Raw genomic sequence first — 20,361 nt, forward strand, 5'->3', positions numbered from 1 at the left:
TATCTTTTGTTTCTATGACCACATTGCCTAAGACTCGGCTAATGCTAACTGCTGAGCAGATTGGATCGAGATTGCTGCTATTTATATGGATCAAAGTGTTTAAACTGTCTTAGTGACTTCATTGAAACAAACCATACTGTGTCAAGACCAAAAGGATTTCATCAGCAATAGTATTTTTTTGCTGGCTCCTCTTCCATCTCCGCACCTCTCTTCTTTAATTCCATGTCCTGACCTTTCAGTGCTGTATGGTATGAGAGTGTTAGTTTTCTAAGAAGCCTCCTTTCTCTGGAAGCCAAGGACACAATGCTTTGTTGTCAGCATTTGTGCTTTTAACAGCCTTTTTCCATTTATTGTGAAGAAAGTAAAGGTTGTTTTTCACATCATGTATGAACTGCATGTCCTTTTAATTTATACCAAAGAAGGATGCAAATTTAAATAAACACTGTTTATGAAGGCTCATTCCAGTGTTTCACAGACAGTTTTTTTTTTCAGTTTAATATAAAATAACCTGAAGGTATATTTCTCACTTTCAGTGTAGTTGACGCAACACGACTTGACCTGCTTGCTCTTGTGACTGCTGTCGACTTAATAAGATGAGAACACATCAAGTGTGATTACTTCAGGCGATTATAGTTCATTAGTCAAACTTCCTTTCAGACCCAGTGAAATCTGCCCTAATCTTATGTAGCCCTATTTCTCTTTTTCGCTATTTCTTCTCTTAGCTGTCCTCATTCCAGTGGAAGGGAAAGCCATGGATTAAATCAGGATGAGACTTCAGCAGTGGGACTGTTATCTGTAATGAGTGTGCATGTCAAGGTTCTGATTTAATCAAACTCGTCTATGCTTGTTAAGAAGTCTTAACCCTTGCACCCAACGGCATACTGCCCAGAGTTTTCATCTGCTCTTCCACTCCGCTCATTATCTCATTGCGGACCTTCGCTAAAAAACACACAGCAAAACTGAGGGGCAAAATTGTTTTGAGGGGGGCTGCAATGCCCTGGGCCCAACCCAAACCGGCAAGACTGATAAATATTCTCTGTGTACATGTGTGCAATGGCCAATTAGCTGTGAGCCAAGACTACCTTGTTATTTTCCTGACAGACAAGGTTTTACAGTATCTAGAGCTCAAAGCCCTTCCCCGCGGCGTTCGCACACATGTTTTATTTAAGCGGAGGGTATCAAGCAATGGGGTTTCAAAACGTGGCAGCACCAGCTTTGGTAAGGTCATGGAAGTGGAGTGTGTACCTGTCTACAGATTGTTAGACTGGCAAACAGCACCTCGCAATGAAGCCATTGTTGAATCCTCTACCATTTAATGCTATTGTAAAAAAACGAAAACCATTGTCATTATCACTACGGAGACTAACCAAATTATGTTTTTTAACAGACCTAATTCTGAAAAACTGTATCTGTCAACATATTTGATAGGCACATACGAGACATGAAGTTAATTTCTAAACCTATAAAGATATCTGAGTAGTAACTTATTTGAATGCACCACTACTGTACTTTTATACATAAATAAAAAAGTGCAAGAATTAACTATTACTATGAACTCACTTTGGGATCACTACTGGTGTGAACCTCTGCTGTATGGCCACAATGGGGTTTGGAATCTCTAACTGTAGACCAGAAGACTTGATAAATATGGCTGTAAACATTTTTTTGGCAACTCCGACATCTCTGCTGGCATTCACTAGACAAAGGCACTAGTCACAATCTGAAAGACACTGTCGGTCTCTTCTGCATTTTTCTGCTGATATGCTTATAGGGAGGGGGGGGGGGAAAACAAAACCAAAGATCTACAGGTGTCAAATCAAGACCAAATTGTGTCAATTGCTTATAAGCAGGGAGAGACATGATTCTCTGATTGACCTTTTAAATGGAATATACTACTTGCAGTTCCAAGGTCAAGGACCGTATTCACACATGCTGACAATCATATCCATTCATTCCCCCTGTGTCTTTTCAGATATAAGGATCAAATATAACAGATTAAGTTACACTTTTGGAACAGGAAAGGCCAAATGTTAGTCCTGAAAGCCACTACCTAAAATAACTCTTCATAACAACAAATTTCACACAACTCTAATCCTTTTCAAATATATCTTAGCTTTTGACATAATTCCTTTTTTTTATTCCTCTGCTATCACTAACAGTAAACAATCTTTCAAGATCCACTATCAGTGAAGTTTTTTCCCAGCGTAATCGATTCGAAACACTCTTGTCTAAAACATCCTTTAATGTTCCACTCCTCTCTCTCTTGTGCCGCTGTTCTTTAAAAGTTCCTTTCTATTATCCTCTTATCTCCCCATTCTCTCCGGAGGACTGCTCTGCATCGGGCTATCATGCACTGTTTCAACTTCATTGGCAATTTATTGGTTAGAGGGACTGAACAAGCTCGAGTGAACAACTTCAAACAGCACCCAACCAGAGGTCCTTCCATTGAAAATGACCGGTAATGGAGGCTAATCGGGGCCTGACTCTACTTTGTTGGCATGAAATAATTCAGAGATGTGCTATCCTGCACTGCACGGCCAAATGCTTTGGGGATTTGATATGGCTTAAACTGGCAAGGTGTCTCTTAACCCTTAAACTCAGCTGCAATCTTTAAAGTAATGCTACATTTTGTTCACTTACATTCAAGCGTGACCCAAGCTTCCAACAGATATAGGATTTCCTCAAGGTTGCATTTTGAAGTAAATATTGTATATTTAACTATATTCAGTCTAAAACGAAAGAAAGTGACTTAGACACTGTGCAAAGTAGTTTAGAAATACTGAATTCAGTCCAAATGCACCAACAATGCTTGGTGTTTGAAACAGGATTGTTCAGTCTCAATAGAGTTTGTTGTTCCATGCTAACAATCTCCTGAGTGTAAGCAGAAAAAACATTTAGAGGTTCAAATTTCATTTCACAGCTCTTTAAATGCTCTTTGCTTTGGGGGGTAATTGACATTTAAAAAACTAAGGGTGTTGGAAGGAGAGTGTATTTTATTTAATATTTTTAGCCACTTATTAATGTGTGCCGTGCATGGTGATGATGGGGGAAGGAGCTGTGCATATATATGGTCAAATAAGTTCAACTAAATCATTAATTGCGGCTGAAGTGTTTTCATTTACTGAAATGACCCGTAAAATAAACTGTACTCTGCAAGAGAGCCTCTTAAAGCAAAGCTTCATTTTGTTGTTGTTGTGAAATAACCTTGATGGGTAAGAAATATACGTCAGATATACGCATTACACACACCAAAAGACCATGAGAAAAATGCAAAGGCATCAGCAACCAATCAGAAGAAAACGTGTCATCTATCTTTTCTCCTTTTGTTGGGCGGGGGGAGGGGACCCACATTTCAACCTCATCTGTCTTCCATAAGGCAACAGCTTACCTGTAGAGTACTTTAAATAATGAGAAATGTGAACTGTCGCATAGGGAAATTGGAAAGAAAATAGCTTTCCGTGACAGGACAGAGGATACCTTTTGTTCTTCCCAATCAGGAAGGGAGCAAAGCATGTTTCTGTATTCTTAGTAACCTCCTTTCACCTGAGACCTCATCCAACCACAGTGGGACGCCTCCATCTCTTGATGTCACAATAACCCTGATCCCTATGAACCTATCTCTGTGTGTTCACATGGGGACACAATGCAATCTGTTCAGAGGTGATAACGAGGGGAGGAGGAGAAGAAGAGAATACAAGGGTGTTTCTTCTCTTTCTTAAAGATTCATCTGTAACTCACCCCTCTGTGTTTAAAAGCAGTCGTCCATAATTCATGCTTTGGACAAATAGCACAGAATTGTCATTAGAATGACCATTCATTCCACAGCCTGCCACCCTTTAACTTTAACAAGACACCCAACAAATGACCTGCAAAGATTATGCTCGAAGCATTATCACTAATTGACAGTCACCTAATGCTGCAACTCCTCTCTTCTGTGGTTGCACTTCCAGTAGTCATCCATGTAAAACAAAGACACAAGAGTCCTCAAAAGTTCCATTCATTCCAGAACACAGTTATCTTAAAGAGTTCCTTTCCGCAGTGGAAATGAAATCTTCATCCTTCACAATGACGAAGTGAAGTGTTCTGTGAAATCCCACAGCAGCACACACCTCACTGTCTCCAGCTCGGCTCTCTCCATATCAAAAGCATCCAATTACAGAATTCTCTGCTCCGTCTGATGCCAGCGACAGATAAACACACACACACACCACGGAGGACAGCGCTAACCTTCAGCAGGGCCACACCACTGGACCATACACACGCCAGGCACTGTGAGTTCTGCATACTCACCGCGCCTTTTTTATACTGAAGGACAGATATAATTAGACTAGTTGCCAGTAGTCTTACCTGAAATGATGGAGGCCCGTCTGGTTTCATCTGGATGGAGGGGCTCATAAGGTGACGTCTCGTAAAACTCTTCATCTGCAAATGAAAAGGAGAAGGACGTTGGAAACGTATAATCCTACAGGGTTTTTTAATCAAGACATTTAGAGCAGGCTTACTGAAGAAACCTGCCAGACATGTTTGTGTACACCCGTCCACTTCTAAGGTACTGTTTACATTGCATAGGAGAGCAAAGCCAGTTGTCAAATTGGGATTGTGACATCATCTCAGCCGCATGTCTGCCCCCTCACTCTTGACCTCCTTTTGCATTCTGTACTGCATTTCTCCAGAGGGACTATTACCCCTGCATTCGACCCCGTGCACAAAGGGCACACACAGCTTTAGAAGCGGTTGTCCGACAGATGTCGGTGGCGTAACAAATGCAATAAATCCCCCCCCTTGTAAAATTGGAAGACACAACACTGACAAAACATCGTTTTGACAGATGTGACCCTTGATGCCAAGAAAAACTGGCCATCTATTTGAAACACTGTCAGTGCCGTGCACAGCGCTAATTATGACTGTGAGCACCAGGGCTTTTACTGCCCAGACTAGGAGAGTTCCATCAAGTTATGTAAACACGTCCTGCGGGGGTGATAATAACTGACGAATTAGTCATAAAGCCAGTGAGTGTGAATGAGGACTTGCCGGGTGGCTGTGGGCTCAGCTTGTTCAGGGGGGAACCGGGGACAGTCCTCTGCCACCGATGGGCTTGTGCATCTCATCTAGTGCCGCTGCAAGGCTCCCCCATGTCGCGTCTGCCATCATTAAGGCTCTCCCACCCCTGTTCTCCAGCTCTCTTCCGGCTGGGCATGCCACCTTTTGGTCTCCTCAGCATCTTTGTCAGCATCCTAAAACCACCTCCAGCTGGGACCTCTTTTTCATGGGCTGATCCCCGGATCAAGGGTTTATCGTCGTGTGTCACCGCTGCTTGGTGCTATCAATTCCACAGCATGGCCACCTTAATGTGATTCCTCCCCTCACCATTCCTCAATGAGTTAAGCCGGTGTCGGCGTAATCCCCCTATGCTGCGTGCTGTCTCTGTCTCAACAGAGAATTTCTCAACATCCCCTGAGAGGAAAATCTCAGAAGATACCTCTGTCCCCCCCCAAAAAAGGAGGCTGATGCATCAGAGATATTTCTCAACTGAGGTGAAAGCAGTCAGCCATTGATAATCTCTGTCATACAGCACCCCTTTGTCAGGGGGAGGGGGATCTGCTTAAATCATCTTGCCAAACATGTTCTAAAGGTCACCAGTCCAATAGGGACCTAGTGACTAGAGATGTACTAACTGAGATGTATCTTTTGCTGATATTTTACATTTCACAGGCAAATGTTGCAATCCACCTGGGCCAAATTTTTCTAAATACACATTTTGCCTAAAAGCCTGTGAACTTGTAGCCTGGGTGCCAGCCGTACTTAGCCCCGCCCACAACATTTGAGGTTGGGAAGTTCGGTCTGGCATTGCTCCGTTGGGGAGAAACTATCTCCGATCAAAAATTGGTTCAGACCAATCAAATTGTCAGGGCGGGCTTTATACGATGATGGACAGATGATCAACAATAATGTAATCAACCACATCACCAAAGAGCGCTTGGGTTGAATTTGTTTTCAACAAACATGGCTGCCGCTGGAGAGCTGAGATGTGTAGATTCAAGTCTGTTTTAGAAGACATCGACAGCGCATTCATTTTGAAAGAGGAACAGAGAAACACGATCAAGGCATTTGTCGATCGAAAAGATGTTTTTACCGTTCCTTCCTATAGGATTCGGTAAAAGTTTAATTTATCAGCTGGCCCCGATGGTCTACGTTATGGTCATACTACGTTGCTCTGATTGGTTGTAGGTGTATATCCAATTGAGCGAAGAGGCATTTTTTTTCCTGGTTCGGTTGAAACACGCCCCATAATCACAGCCCAATGGAGCAGTATTAGACTCATATTCTGACTAGAATTATGAGTATGACAACGTCAGGCTAGTGAACTTGGGCTTTTGAATAAAAAAATTTCCCCTAAGATGAGCTGAAAGCTTTATTCCTTCGAAAACAAGATCGGTTGCCTTGTGTGCCCCTTTTGTCAATTCTCATCTTGTGGAGAGAACGTCCGTAATGGACCCCTGTGGAACAGGGATGCTGTTTGTGTCTTCTCATTCGTCTGCAATTCACATCTCGATGTGACGGAGAGACAGATGGATACAGGCCACGAGAAGAAAAAAAAGCTCCTATTTTGAATTTGAGGCATGACTTCATGCACATCAGCGTCAGTGAACTCTCCCACAGCAGTCCCACCAGCTTAACTAAGTGTGCTGCTGCATTCCAGTGCTGTCTTTGTGTGCCTTTTAATTACCTCTGACAATATTGTTGGAATAATTTCTAATTAACCTCTCAATGAGTCTGTACTCCCTTCCTCTCTTTTTCTCTGGCACGCACACACACACACACACACACACACACACACACACACACACACACACACACACACACACACACACGCACACACACATGCATGCTAGTGATTGTTCATCTTTCACAGCGCATATCAGAGCCTGAGGGCATACGCCTTTTAGATCAAGAGTCTTCTATTGCCAACCAATTCCAAACATCGTTTGCGGTTCTTTTTCTGTGCTGAATCCATGGCTAGACCAAAACCCATGGTAACAGTTTTAGTCATAAACTTGGGTTGCCAAGAAAACTTGCATTTTTCTTCTGTTTGCTCGCACATTTCCCTTTTTCTGTTCTGCATACTCCCTTCCAAAATGAAATCTGCTGTGCTCTACAGCCTTGCTCTTACTACAAAGCAACTGTACATAACATTTATGTGCATTGTAGGTCTCTACATTTCTGCAAAAGCTTGAAATAACTAGGCATTTTGGCATAACAACTACCTGATCCTCCTCTCCATTAGTCGTACTCCCAAAAAATTCTCCATTATTATCAGAACCATTATTTAAATGAGGAGAAAACATAATTGATTAAAAAGAAAACGTCGTCAAATACGAGGCCATTCGATAATTTCGCATGCGCCTTTGGTTCTAAAATGCTGTTTGTTCTCCTCTTTATTCGACTTGATGCACAGTCCCTAACACATCAGGTGGGTGAAACAGTGTGTCGGCGGATGAGACTGATTTACCATCCCTTACCCCCACACACATACACACATTTAACATAAGAAGCTTTTGTACTGCTCTATGAGTTGTGGGGTGTATAATCCAAGGTCTGTTATTATCACCATTAAAAAGCTGAATGGACCGCCCCAGCAAAGGTAGAACGCATTTGTGCACCGGTCTCTCTCTCCTCCTCCCACGCACCTGAGAGAGGCAGCCATCAGCAATCAAAGTAACGAGCCGTCCAATAGAACATGTACATTTCCAAATTTGCTGATGAAATTGCTTTTCGCCAAGAAAGTAAATTACACAAGAACGTAGCCACGAGGTGACAAAAAGTACCGCCTATATCATGGTAATTTCTTTGAAATATGTATCTTTTGTAATACACACATTGTGATGTCTCTGAGCAAAAGAATTTGCAGTAAGCAGGTGAGGGCTTTAACTCTCCATGTGCCGCCTTTCTTTTTGAAATCAAAGAATGCAATTAGTAAGCAAGAACAATTGTCTGATGCATTGACTCTGTAGAGCCAAAGTAATCTGCTGCAGGGCCCCTGCATCATTCATTGAGCCTGAAATACCAAATAACTTGGCAGCAGAGAGGATGGTTTTGTTTCACAATTTGTCAGGTGCACAATAGCTCATTAATTCTGTGCGTTTCTGTCCCTATACCTAGAAGCCTCTTTAATTAAAGCTCAGAGGAGGGGAGAGGCACAATCACCTTTGATTAAACATCCTTCAAAAATGTGTGATTCACTTCTCCACTTTTCAAATCTAAAAATGAATTTTGAGTTTTAAGAGAGGGATATAATATACAGATCAAATGAAGAATAATAATACTTAAAAAAATATATATTTTGAATAGAACACTTTTAGAAGCTGCATAATTATACTTGTGGGCTACTTCAGAATCTGAGTTCCACCTGCCCTTCCTCACGAGTGGGTCTGCCTAGCCCTTATTTCATTATTCAGGTAGGTCAAGCATTTGGGCCTCTTTATGTACTCCTTCACGACTGTTCTATGATGTCTGCAGAGTCGTATGCTCGGTTAAAATGAATACATAAACAATATCATGCCAACTAAGACCAGTTGATGCAACTGTTTCATACTAGACCTCTAGCCTTGTTAAAATTAGGAGAAATAACAAACATGTAAGACTTCCTTAATGTTTTGGAGTATAATTGGATGTTATAAATCTCTTTAAGCATCACCAGACTGTCGTGCTAGCCAAATGGATTGAATCAAAATATCATTGCTCTCATTGGCTCTCATTGCCTCTTGTAAGGGGCTAAAAATTCTGTTGTTTCGTTATTTATTGTCTTGAGCAGAGTAAACCTTTGTGTCTTGTCTTTATGGCACCTCGACTACAAGAATCGAATTTGTGTTCAGAACTTCGATTGTTTCTTAGCTATGGAGCCCTGGTCTCAATCTCTCTTTCAACCTGGTCTAATGGCCAACAAAACACCACATCTCTGTTATCTCTAGAAAGCATGAACTGGAATGAGCTACAACTAACTGCACCTATTTGCTTTGGTATGTAAGATCTCAAATGTCAAATATAACACTGTGAGGTTTTCAGGTTCCAGGTTTCTGGTGATATGGGTAATACAAATGGGCACTGCATGAACTGAACACCATGTAACTAGTTGCTATTGGCTACTGAAGGATTTGCAGCATTAACAGGCAGCACAAGTACAGTCAAATTTGACATAGCCAACATTTTCCTGATGTAATATAGGAGAACATTGCAGAAAAGTAGGAACTACTTTAATCCACTACTGTATAGTCAACCTTATTGAAGGACAAAATGAAAACCCTTCACTTTTCCATCAACATAGCAGAGATTATATCAGGTCAATATGAAAATACTTCTATTTCAAATACAATGTCTTGCAATAGGTCACAAAATACAAAACACTGAAATTCTGAATATATCTTAAGAAGAATCCCTTTTGCCCTCAAGGTTATTATCCATGTGTAATCAATATAAAGGCTTTATAAGCTAAAAGCAATAACAGCATACCTACAAAAATGTAAAGGTGCCCTTAAAGTTGCTCTCCCTATTCAAAGTCATTGTAAATAAGAAGGGACAAGGTCAGATCTGTATTAATGTAAATATTTTAACTCTGATGAATGAAAAATCTCAGTTCTTCTTAAAAATGCACACCACAGTTTTCTTACGTGTGTGTGTGTGTGTGTGTGTGTGTGTGTGTGTGTGTGTGTGTGTGTGTGTGTGTGTGTGTGTGTGTGTGTGTGTGTGTGTGTGTGTGTGTGTGTGTGTCTTTCCCTTCACTGCCTGTTCAGAGGCAGCACCACAATGTCTCTCTTTTATATACCTCTTTTAATGACTTGGTCAAATGGGTTTGGCACTCTGTCTTTTTATGCTCTCATGCTCTCAATCATACAGTTAAAATCCGTCTTAAGACAGAAAACAACCTCAGAGTGTTCAGAATGTAGCATGCCATTTCTCTGCCATCACTTTTATATCCCCCCTTGCCAAACACATTGTATTTTTGATAGACAGGTCTTGCATTTGAAAAAGCACATTGTGTTTGTTTGAGAGATGTGTTTGGTATTTTTTTTTCGAAAACAAGGTGTGCATATTAGAAATCGTTGGACATTTATAACATACATTCTGTTTGTTTGTGGGGTATTTGTAAATCTTTTTATCACTAAACTACCACACTTAATACTTCGTAAATATAAACAAATATTTCTTGACATTCCAATAATTACACTTTTACTGCTTCCTCCTTCACATCCTTTAACCTAGGCCTACAAATATCTAGTGACTGCCATGGGGGTTGGAGAACAATAAACAGAAGGAAATTGTTGCGGTAAAGGATGTTATGATGTTATGTCTCATCCAAGGCTTGCAACATTTAGAAAACCCTGGCAGCCCTTCGGGCAGGAATTCTTTTTTTTGCTGGAAATGAATTAGACTAGCCCAAATAAAAAACATTTAGAAAGGTAGATATACTCGAGAAAGCTATAAAAAACCTTTACATTTACAATCATCATAAATATCATTAAGCATCTTACTAAAGTTTGCTCTTCTTCCTCTGTTCTTGTCAGCGCCGCTGCTGGCCATTTGAGTGCCCTAAGCAGAATTGCTATATTTAGATATTCTTCTTGAAATTGCAAATAACATATTTTGCTCATCCTAAGATTCTTTACTTTGCTGTGTATCTGTTTTTAAATATTCAGTTAAAGAGGTACTGCCCACTTAAATGTGTTTTATGAGCTGTAAACTAAATGATTTGGCTGTGCTGTGATGGAACACATCAATGCTGGTGTTAAAAGTGCAGTGGGTAGGATTTAGTAGCCTCTAGTGGTGAGGTTGTAGATTGCAACCAACTGAATTCCCCTCTCTCACCCCTTTCTTCCCAAGCATGTGTGTCCGTCAGCTGCCAGTAGCTACCTCTAAAATGATCGCCCACAACCGCAGTAGCCATAATATGTGAAATTATGAGATTACCTTAGATAGATATTTAGAAATTGTATTTAGTTACTTAGTCGTGAAACTATAGGTCACAGCTTCCATTGACGGTAAGTTATTAAGTTGGTCTATGTTAGATGTTGTCTGACATGACCTCCAAAGCTTTTTTTGTTTAACCTTACACTTTTAATGGCAATAATTATCAGCAGGTGTGGGCTGATCTTGATAACGTCACCGGGTTATTTGGGTACAAATAACAAAGATACATTCTAGTTTCTAGTTTAGGCACATAAACGTAAAAATTACAATCCTGGTAATAAAAACATAATTATGAACACTACATTCCATTGCTGATAATAGGTTCCCATGAATCCTACACATTGCACCTTGGATATTGACTACATTTATATTTTTATAAAATGATGAAAATGTCATTGGTGGTACCTCAGTGGTGGAATTACCTAGCTAGTGGTGTCCGTTCCAGCGACAGCCTTTGCACATTTAAAAAATGCTTTAAAGCTCACATTTTTAAGTATCATCTGTCTAATTAGTTAATTTGCTTGTGGCCTTTCTGTAGTCATAGTTTTAGTATTTGGTATTGTTGTTGTTATTATTATTATTATTATTATTATTATTATTAATAATAATAATAATAATAATAATAATAATAATGGTACCTAATATTGTTTCTTGAATTATTTTTCAATAGGCTGTTTTCTATAACTGCTTTTTTCTGTTTTAATTTTATTTTTTTATATAACTTTTTAAATGTTTTGTAAATCACTTGGGACAAAAGTGTCTGCTAAATACCATAACCATAAAATGGCTCAACACGCCATCTACTGTTCAAAATCACCCTGAACCTTGCAAGGACGATGCTGACGTAAAGTTGACCGTTTAGGCCTTCTCTACGTCATGAAATGGGCGGCTCACCCCAAGGCCCCACCTGTGACTGTGAGTATCATTTTAATTTGCTGATCGAGACTCGAGAGTCATCATTCAAAGGAGTTTACGCCCCCCAAGGCTAGGGTACTATAAAACAATATCCATTACATATTGCACTAGACTAAATGGAACTGATTTTTTGTTGAGTTTAGGAATGCTATACTTTGTGGAGTTACATGTGAAGCAGGTGTGTAGGCTAGCCTTTCAACAAACGATATGTGCTAATCAATAAACCACACACTCACAAACTTAAATGCTGGCTAGTGTTAGCTAGTTAAACTGGTATGCATGCATTGTGTAGGCTCATGTTCCAGTATTTTAAAATGAACACATTCAAACATACGAGATATAAGAGCATCATTACCCCGTTTTTTTATTTTTCTCTTCTGCTCCTGACTCTTTTGCTGGTGTGGCAGAGGACTCTGGCATCAAAATGAACCCGACCTTGTACCTTTCTGATTAATGCACACACTTCCTAGCGTCAAACCATCATGATCAACAACTGGTTTGCTTGAATGGGTGAGTTTGGCTAGGTTAGCATCAGGTTGGTCCTTATCACCCATCGGCTGGGTTAAAATAGCAGTGGGTTTTGCTGGGTTAGACCAATGGATACCCAATGGTTTAGAGTGCCCTCTGCAGCTGCTTTACTTTTGGAAAGCGATCTGCTTGAGATGGCAGGTCAGATGATTGGCCATTCTTTTAATTTCGTTCAATCACATATGACTAGGGGTTAAACCAGCTAAACACCTCATACACTTGGTGAGTAGCTACCAGACGCCATTGAAACATGGATTCCTCTTTGTACATCTTTTTTCTCTCTGCTGACTCAATAGTACTACTCCATTCAAAAACATTTCCACTCTCCCAACTTCTATGAGATGACATGGCATGTTAGAGACCATGCACACTGAGCTTAAAATGTTATACTTCAATATAACCAATTAGGGATGTCAAGATAGCTGTTACTTAATAGCTAGAGCTTTCAGCTATGTGGTGCATTTTCATACATTTTTATACAGCAGTATATTATACGATATCCCAAATTACCAATAGCCATGTTTCATTGTGGATGTAACATGAAGATCTGGAAACAATTTGAGGTGACTATGTTAGGTTTAAGGCATACTTATTATATTACAAGATTACTGGAGCTAAAGCAGAAAGGTGCATAGAAATAAAAAGAAAATAGTGTTAGTTTGATTTTGGAATGACCTATCGCTTTAACATGTCAAATGAGATGTTCCTCTGCATACCCAGCACACTAGACATCATAATAACAGTGACCAATGATGGTCCTGTAGCAAAAAAAAACATAAATTACAGTCTTTCATCAAGAATAGAAAACAAGAAGCAGCTGTGCTCAAAGCCTTGCAAGTCGTGTTCAGAACATCTTATGGCAGCACAAAAAGTGAAATGTAATCTCCTAATTAACATAGACAGCTCAGAAATAAAGATTTACAAAGCTGTGGACACGGCTGTTGGGCCTGCAGTGCTTGTTAATAATTACATAATTGGCCTCACTGTCTGATTGAAGGAGATACAACATGCTGTAATGCAAAACTCGTTTCTCCCAACAAGGCGACTAGGCTCCTCTAGGTAAAATGCGAAAAATGTCACATTTTAGCCAGGGTATATGGTGCAACTGCAATGTGAAGTTGCAATGTTTAAATATTAGAAACAAAAACGACCATGCCTTCTAAAACAGTTAAAATGATCAATCATTGTTCACAGAACTACCATATTTATTCTGTTTCTTTTTTACAACTCATTAAGAGAAGTTAAATATAATACTCAGATATATTCATTTTATACAACATAAATTGTGTTCACCTCTACAGAGAGCTCATAAAACTCTGAGAGATTAGGTTTGTTTTATAATTAGATGTGGCAGGTCTGGTGCTTAAGGACTAGCCCTGGGTTTTCCCCATCCCTGATGATGTAAGAGGATGTAGAAGCCTTAGTTGTACATGTTGAATGATTTAAGAAATAAGCAGTAGATTTCATATACATTTCTAAGAAAGAAAACAGATTGGGCCTGTTCCATGACTGCAGTGGCATTTGGTAAATATAAACACGGGCTTCTGTCACTGACATTAGGAAAAGAACATGAGATATAGAGGATTAACATGTAATGATGCTATTCATATGTCTGTAAAACATACAGTGAGATGATTTAGGAACTTTCTTGTCTTCTGTTTATAGCAACCCTCGCCCTGCTGTTTTTTTTTTACCTCTTACATGCTGATTTGTAACCAATTCCTAAGATGCAAGCTGCGTAAGTCTTTAGGGGAAAGCAGGGAAAGGACATGTTTGAATTATTACTGGAAATAAAATGTTTTGCAAGTGTTTCCTTCCATTATGAATCCATTAACACAAGCCATCAGAAAGCTAATGAGGTCCATGGATGTCTGTCGTGCATTTACCACAGAGCACTCTCTAAAGTCAACACAATCAAAATCCTCCTCAGTTAATGGATACTTCTGTTTGGCTTTGTGTTAGGGAGGAAACATGTGTGCAAACAGCATACTAGTCTCTGTGGACCAGACAGGTCATTTATTTTTCTTTCTGGTGCAATTCAGCCCCACAGATACATTCGTGTTTGGTCTGTGCTCTCTGAGGGTATCTAGGGGGTTGATGTCATGTCTCCCCTCTTCCACTTTACTCTCCAACTGACAACCTGCCTCGCTAGGTGCCCATTACCCCCTGAAGCTATGTAAACCCCACACCTCACACACTGGCAGTAGAGCTTCTTCCCACTAAATGTGGATTTTAAGGCACTCAGGCGCTCTATGTAGACGCACTACATTGAGATTCTAGAGTCATTGTGCTTTGCCTTTTTTAAATCCTGCTTCTTCTACCAAAACTATGGCTATCCGTGTTAAGGATAGAATAGGATTTTGCCTACACTGACAAGGCATTGAGGCAGTACGATGGGGAGGGGAGAGGGGGCTATGTGGGAGAGGAGGCATTGTGCTGTTTCAGCACCATGGAGAGGGACAGCTCTTGCCTGGAGCTTCTCTCTTGGCACAGCTTGGCGAGCCCCCGAACCGCACACCCGCTCCCGGCCCTGGCTGACTCCACGACTAGTCATTTTTCAGTCTCACTGTTTATTCCCCTCGTGCTAAGCATGGTGGGCCAGAGGCTCGAGCAGGGATGCATGCATTTCAGCTGGGTGGTCTCAAGACTGTGCGCACCAAATCGTTCATCTTGTTTGGCTTTTCCTCTCTCTTATTTTCGTGAGATGGAAGGCACTCAGAAAACAGTGGCCATTAGTCGAACAGTTGAACAGTCTATCATTGTAAGACGAGCCAACTGTGTGTGTGTGTGTGTTTTTTGTGGGTTTGATTGATCTCTAATATTGGCTGTGTTGTTGTCCCTTTGAAGCACTCAAGTGCATCCTATAGTTATAGTAATTGGGATCTTTCAGGCATTGTTGACACAACAAATGGCTTTTAAAGAACGGAGAAACAAAAAAAGCAACAAAAACATGATGGTCTGCTGGGATGGCTCAAAGTAGGCCACAAACATGGCTGCATCCAAAAGCAACTGTAGAGGAAAATACTATAGTGCGCTTTGAACCCCAGATATTGGAAACCATTAGAGTTCATTAACATGTATTTGGTTGTAATTAGGTTTTAATGTAGGGGATAATGTAGTTGCTTCTCCAATAAATACGTTTTATGATGGCCTCACGTGCTATGCTTTGAACTGTCTGCGTTGCTTGCTCTTTTAGTACACAGCTTATCGTCAAAGGGGGTATGCAATGTTCACCTTGAGCAGGCCTCAAGCAGACCCAAGAAGTCAAGAGGCCTCATTGAAATGCCAGGCCTGACAAACTCTCTCTTCTCTCCCTCTCTCTTTTTGTGAATGCATGTATCAAAAGGCCTTTTTGTTAGATTTCCCAGTCAAAAGCTAAAGCTGATGGGAAGAAATTCAGCCTGCCTTGCTGCAGTGCCTAAATCCTGCAATGGTTCTCTCTCCCACTCTCCCTGAAGCCAAAGCACTACCAAGGCTGTCCCAGAAGTGTAAGCGCTTCACGATGAACTGCCTTGATAAAGCAGACTGCAATCTCGTGCAGAGTAAACAAGTTGCCCCCTAACGCACACACATACACTCACACACACACACACCCTTGCCAAAAGGCCAGAGTCCACCCGAGAAGGCAACTGACCTCAGCAGAAAGTAAGTATGTGATGATACACTCAATTTGTCAGAATGATTCCATTTTGCAAGCCCTCAAGACTGAGCCATGCAAACCAACAGTGAGGAGTTTTACCACACCACTGCACAATGCAAGCCCCCTATCTGGGACAGAATGTTCTACCAACAGTTTGCCTTAATGTGGGTTAAACCCTTGACACCCCCCCCCCTCCCCCCCCTACATAAAAACAATGTCAATGTCTCTACATATCTGCTGTGAAAAAGCCTCCATCTGGTGTTTTTTCCTCTACTTATCCTGCATATGATCCCATGAACCCTCAAGCATGGCGAACCACGAGTAGAAGATGCTCCTCCAAACATTTACATTGCAGATATCCCCCTTATGTAGGATTAAGGACACTTTCTCGAGATAATCAATCCAAATGTATTTGTATTAAATAGGACTCCTCTTGGCCCTGTCTTACCTTCTGTCAGGCCCATGTGGATGCTCCAGTAGTTCTGTAGGCACTGCAGTTCTTTCTTCATGCCACGCTTGCAGCGGCAGTCATATAGGGGATTGTCCTGCAGCACCTCCAGAGCAGCCTGGCACTCACGGTTGGCCAGCATGGTGGTCCGGTCCTTTCCCACCAGGCACTGGCGCATGATGCGGTAGCGCGAGCTGCACTGAGAGTTCTGGTTGCACATCTCACTGGCCCGCACACAGTCCATAGGAGCCAGCCAGCCATGACTCCCCAGCCCTGACAAGGCCGAGGAGCTCGCCACTGAATGTACAAGTTCATCTGGGTAAAGATCATGATTGTGTTTGAGTATCTTGTTGAAATGATTAGGCTTTTATCATGTCACATTGTCTAAAAATCACACAAAATACACTGCAAATAAAATGTTTGGTGCCATTTTCTGTACATCTTATGGTCTTGCACAATGACTGTAAAATTGGTATTATACCAATGTTTTAACCAGAGCGACACCTATGTTCAAAGATAAGAACTGACCGATTTTGTCATGGTTGGCTCATGAAGCCCGTTAAAGGTGGATCGTTAAAAATCGCCTTTCTTATGTTTCTCACATGGATTTTCTACTGGTATTATCCATATAATGATATAAAACATAATGTTGTCTCACTCCTCTGTGTCCATCATGTTGATTAGGCTATGTGTGTTGAAAATAAATTATATTCTCAACCAACCGTTTTAGTACAAAGTTAAAATCAGAGAATGATCTACATATCAAAGGTTAGCTCTAGGTACATTCAGCACAGCCTCTGTATTTTCTTCTAAAGCACGGACAGCTGAAATTAATACCAAGCGCATGAAGAGTAGTTCCACAAGGAATACTTTTAAACCTCGTACAAAATGTGGTTGGTTTGAAATTCGTCCTGCTCAGTACCATCTCACAGATCTCTTTTCTCCGAACATTTCCTCTGTTGCGTCGTGTCCCTTTGACCGCAGAAGTCTGACACGCAGGTAGCCTACTAAATTCGACAAGAACTCTTAGAAAAGGTAATATAACTCGTTTTATATCTAGATTCAAACTACATTTTAAGACATGTGTGTCCTTCACAGAGTTAACGTTGTAAAAAATGACAATGATTGTCTTAAGTGGTTAATTGTGTGAATCCACAGTTTGGATAACCTTGCTATTTTTACTAAACATGTGTTGGATTCCGTCACAGTTGCCGATGGAGACTACTCACCCAGTACGAAGAGGACAGTGAAAGTATGAAGTAAAAACATGATAAATCCAATGCGCACTCCGAGCTAGGGAAAGCAATCCCAGATGTCGTTCACTGTTGAATCAGTAGAGTAATTTCCTGCGCTGCCCGGTTAAAAATCCAGCGTGGTTCCAGTGAAACAATTTTCACACCACAGGTTCATGTCCAACACCGACGACTCCGTTAGTATGCAGAACAATAGTTAGAAATCCATTATCATACTCCAGAATTCAAATTTGAAACAAAATTATTGAATTTGGAATTCATTCAAATATTTTCCAACGCAACACATAACAAATCACAACCATTTAACGCTCAAAGTTGGTAATATCAGACACTGAATCAGCCTATTTACGTCGATATTCGAATAGCGTCTCTGAGGTTTACGCTCTCTGACCGCTCATACTTTTGTAATGTTCAATAAACTAGGCGGCGTCCGTTTTGTCAACGGTCACAAATGCCTAAAACGTATGGACTAACACGTTTCTCTCCAAGCTATTCTTGTATTGCTCTCGTTCGAGCCACATATTTACAGGCTATGAGAAAGGAGTGGATGTCAGTCTGGTTTAGAATTGATGAGCAATGATGATCCTCCTCTCTGAAGTTAGGCGATTGTCCTCTCCGGCTGATATCAAACTCAAGTAATATACTTCTCTTTATTCATGCCTCTTCTCTTATATCGGTGTCCGAACAGTCAACTGCTTCAGTCCTGTTTGCGGAGAAGTCTAAATAAAACCGCGTTCTATCCTCCGTTTGTCTATTCCATTTGCACCGCTGTGGAGCTCAGGCGTTTCTCCCGTGAGCTGAAGTTGCGCCTATGAGCCTTGTGCGTTCACACGTCAGAGCGGACGCAATTGTTCCACATAGTAACGGTGATTAGAACACTTCCAAAACGAGATGACCAAGGCCATACAAACAAAAACCATACAAACGGGAAAATCATGAAAGGGAAAGTATCCTCAGCTTAGGTCAACCCCTGCTCTTTTGACCTGGCATCATGTTCCCAGTGAGTTAACTATTCTCACTTACTTTGGATGACATCCGGTGCCTCTTCCTATATATTAACCTGCATATCTGTAAATGCCTTGATATGAATGGATGCTGCCAGTTAATTTAACTTACTTATCGCAAATGTGGAAGGCTACTCCCTGGTGAATATGGCGTTATGAAGTGTTTTCGATAGCGCCTCCTGGTTTTACGGCACGAGACCAGCAAAATGTTACATAGCTGTGTAGCCTTGAGGATGTGATGATCTGTAGGTCAGGAATTAATTTTCGATACAAAGAGTTTGGACATAAATGATAGATTAACTGACGAATGCTCTCAATTCACCAGCAGTGCTGACCAGTCCCTCCAGGATTGTGCCATTTTGCAAATTCGCAAAAATGTTTTGCGAAGTTTGCAATTTTTTCTCTTATTACCAGGCTATGTCTGCAAAAACGCAAAGTTATGGAGCAAGATCTTGGTGGGTTCGCAATGTCTAGGATGTCATGCTGGGAAAAAAACTTAAAATAATCAAATTTAACAGCAATTATCGGGAATTCAGTCACTTTTGGCCACTACAATCATAACAACCCCTTGTAAGATCCTGGAGGAACTGGCAGACACATCATAATCTAAGATAATGACAGCCCTGACATAAAGCTAGACTGCTCATGAATCGACGTAATGGCTACATTATACATCTGGTTTATTGGCTCTATAACCAATTAATACCTCAGCATGCTGCTTCCATCATGTCATCCCCTCAGCAGATGTGGAGGTTTTTAATTAGACAATTATCGGAATAAAAAGCACTGTCCCAGATTAGTTCCTGAGTTTAATTTAGAGACAACATTGACCTTTGTCCTCTTGCTCCTTTATTTTGGACTTTCTGGTAATGGCTGACAGTCACAAATCAATGGTATGTCCCAATGACCTTTACAAAAATGAACTGAGGAAAAAGAACAAATAAATGCCAGTGACTTTGCCATTAATTTGATGATTCAAGACAATCCATATCAGGTCACAACCTATGGAACCAAGCCTTGGAATACCATTGTGTAGATAAAAAGTGCTCTTTTTTGAAGTTTTACTAAATCTAACAGGCTCACCCTGTTATACAGGGAACATTGTTAGTCGTAGTAGTATTTTTTGTCTCACTCGTGTATTCATCCAGACCACCCATGATCAGATCCTCTTAAAGACTAATAGTGGTTCAGTTTTCATGGGGTTCAGTAAGGAGGAACAGAGAGGTGAGGTGTTGGCAGATGAAGAAACAGAGGAGAAGGCAAAGAAGGACATATTGAACAAGGAAAAAGTCAATAGCCACTTGATGGTCTGAGGAAACCTTTCACAATGTCATGTTCAAGGTGCTTTTTATGGTTTCATACCTCCTCTCTGTTGATTTTTACGCATTCTTCCATCCTTGCTTTCTAACTTTGTGGTTGGGTTTGGTTTTGAGCATTCTAACCTCTGCCCACAGAATGTCTTGTTGCATTACTCGCTTAACCTCTTACCTTGGATAATGTAACTGCTGCAGAGAGGGCATGTGTCTGATATGCTATCTGAACTAATGGGCCTGGCAGTGTGTAAACCAGTCACTCAGAATAATATCTCCCTCACTCCACATACATTCTTCA

At 40.8% G+C, this 20,361-nt stretch overlaps 1 protein-coding gene across 1 annotated transcript in view; it reads right to left on the minus strand.

The window, feature by feature from the left end:
• The window catches only part of gfra2b (GDNF family receptor alpha 2b), a 41,759-nt gene extending 22,430 nt beyond the window's left edge, over positions 1 to 19,329 (minus strand). Inside the window, exons 1-3 of the mRNA XM_012839922.3 lie at positions 17,723 to 19,329; positions 16,494 to 16,808; positions 4,348 to 4,422 (exon numbers count right to left, since the gene is read on the minus strand). Coding sequence (XP_012695376.1) covers positions 4,348 to 4,422; positions 16,494 to 16,808; positions 17,723 to 17,762 — 430 coding nt within the window. The 5' untranslated portion in view covers positions 17,763 to 19,329. The remainder of the gene's footprint in view (positions 1 to 4,347; positions 4,423 to 16,493; positions 16,809 to 17,722) is intronic.
• Positions 19,330 to 20,361: the final 1,032 nt, after the last annotated feature.

This window comes from Clupea harengus, chromosome 12, assembly GCF_900700415.2.
Source record: "Clupea harengus chromosome 12, Ch_v2.0.2, whole genome shotgun sequence".
NCBI lineage: Eukaryota > Metazoa > Chordata > Actinopteri > Clupeiformes > Clupeidae > Clupea > Clupea harengus.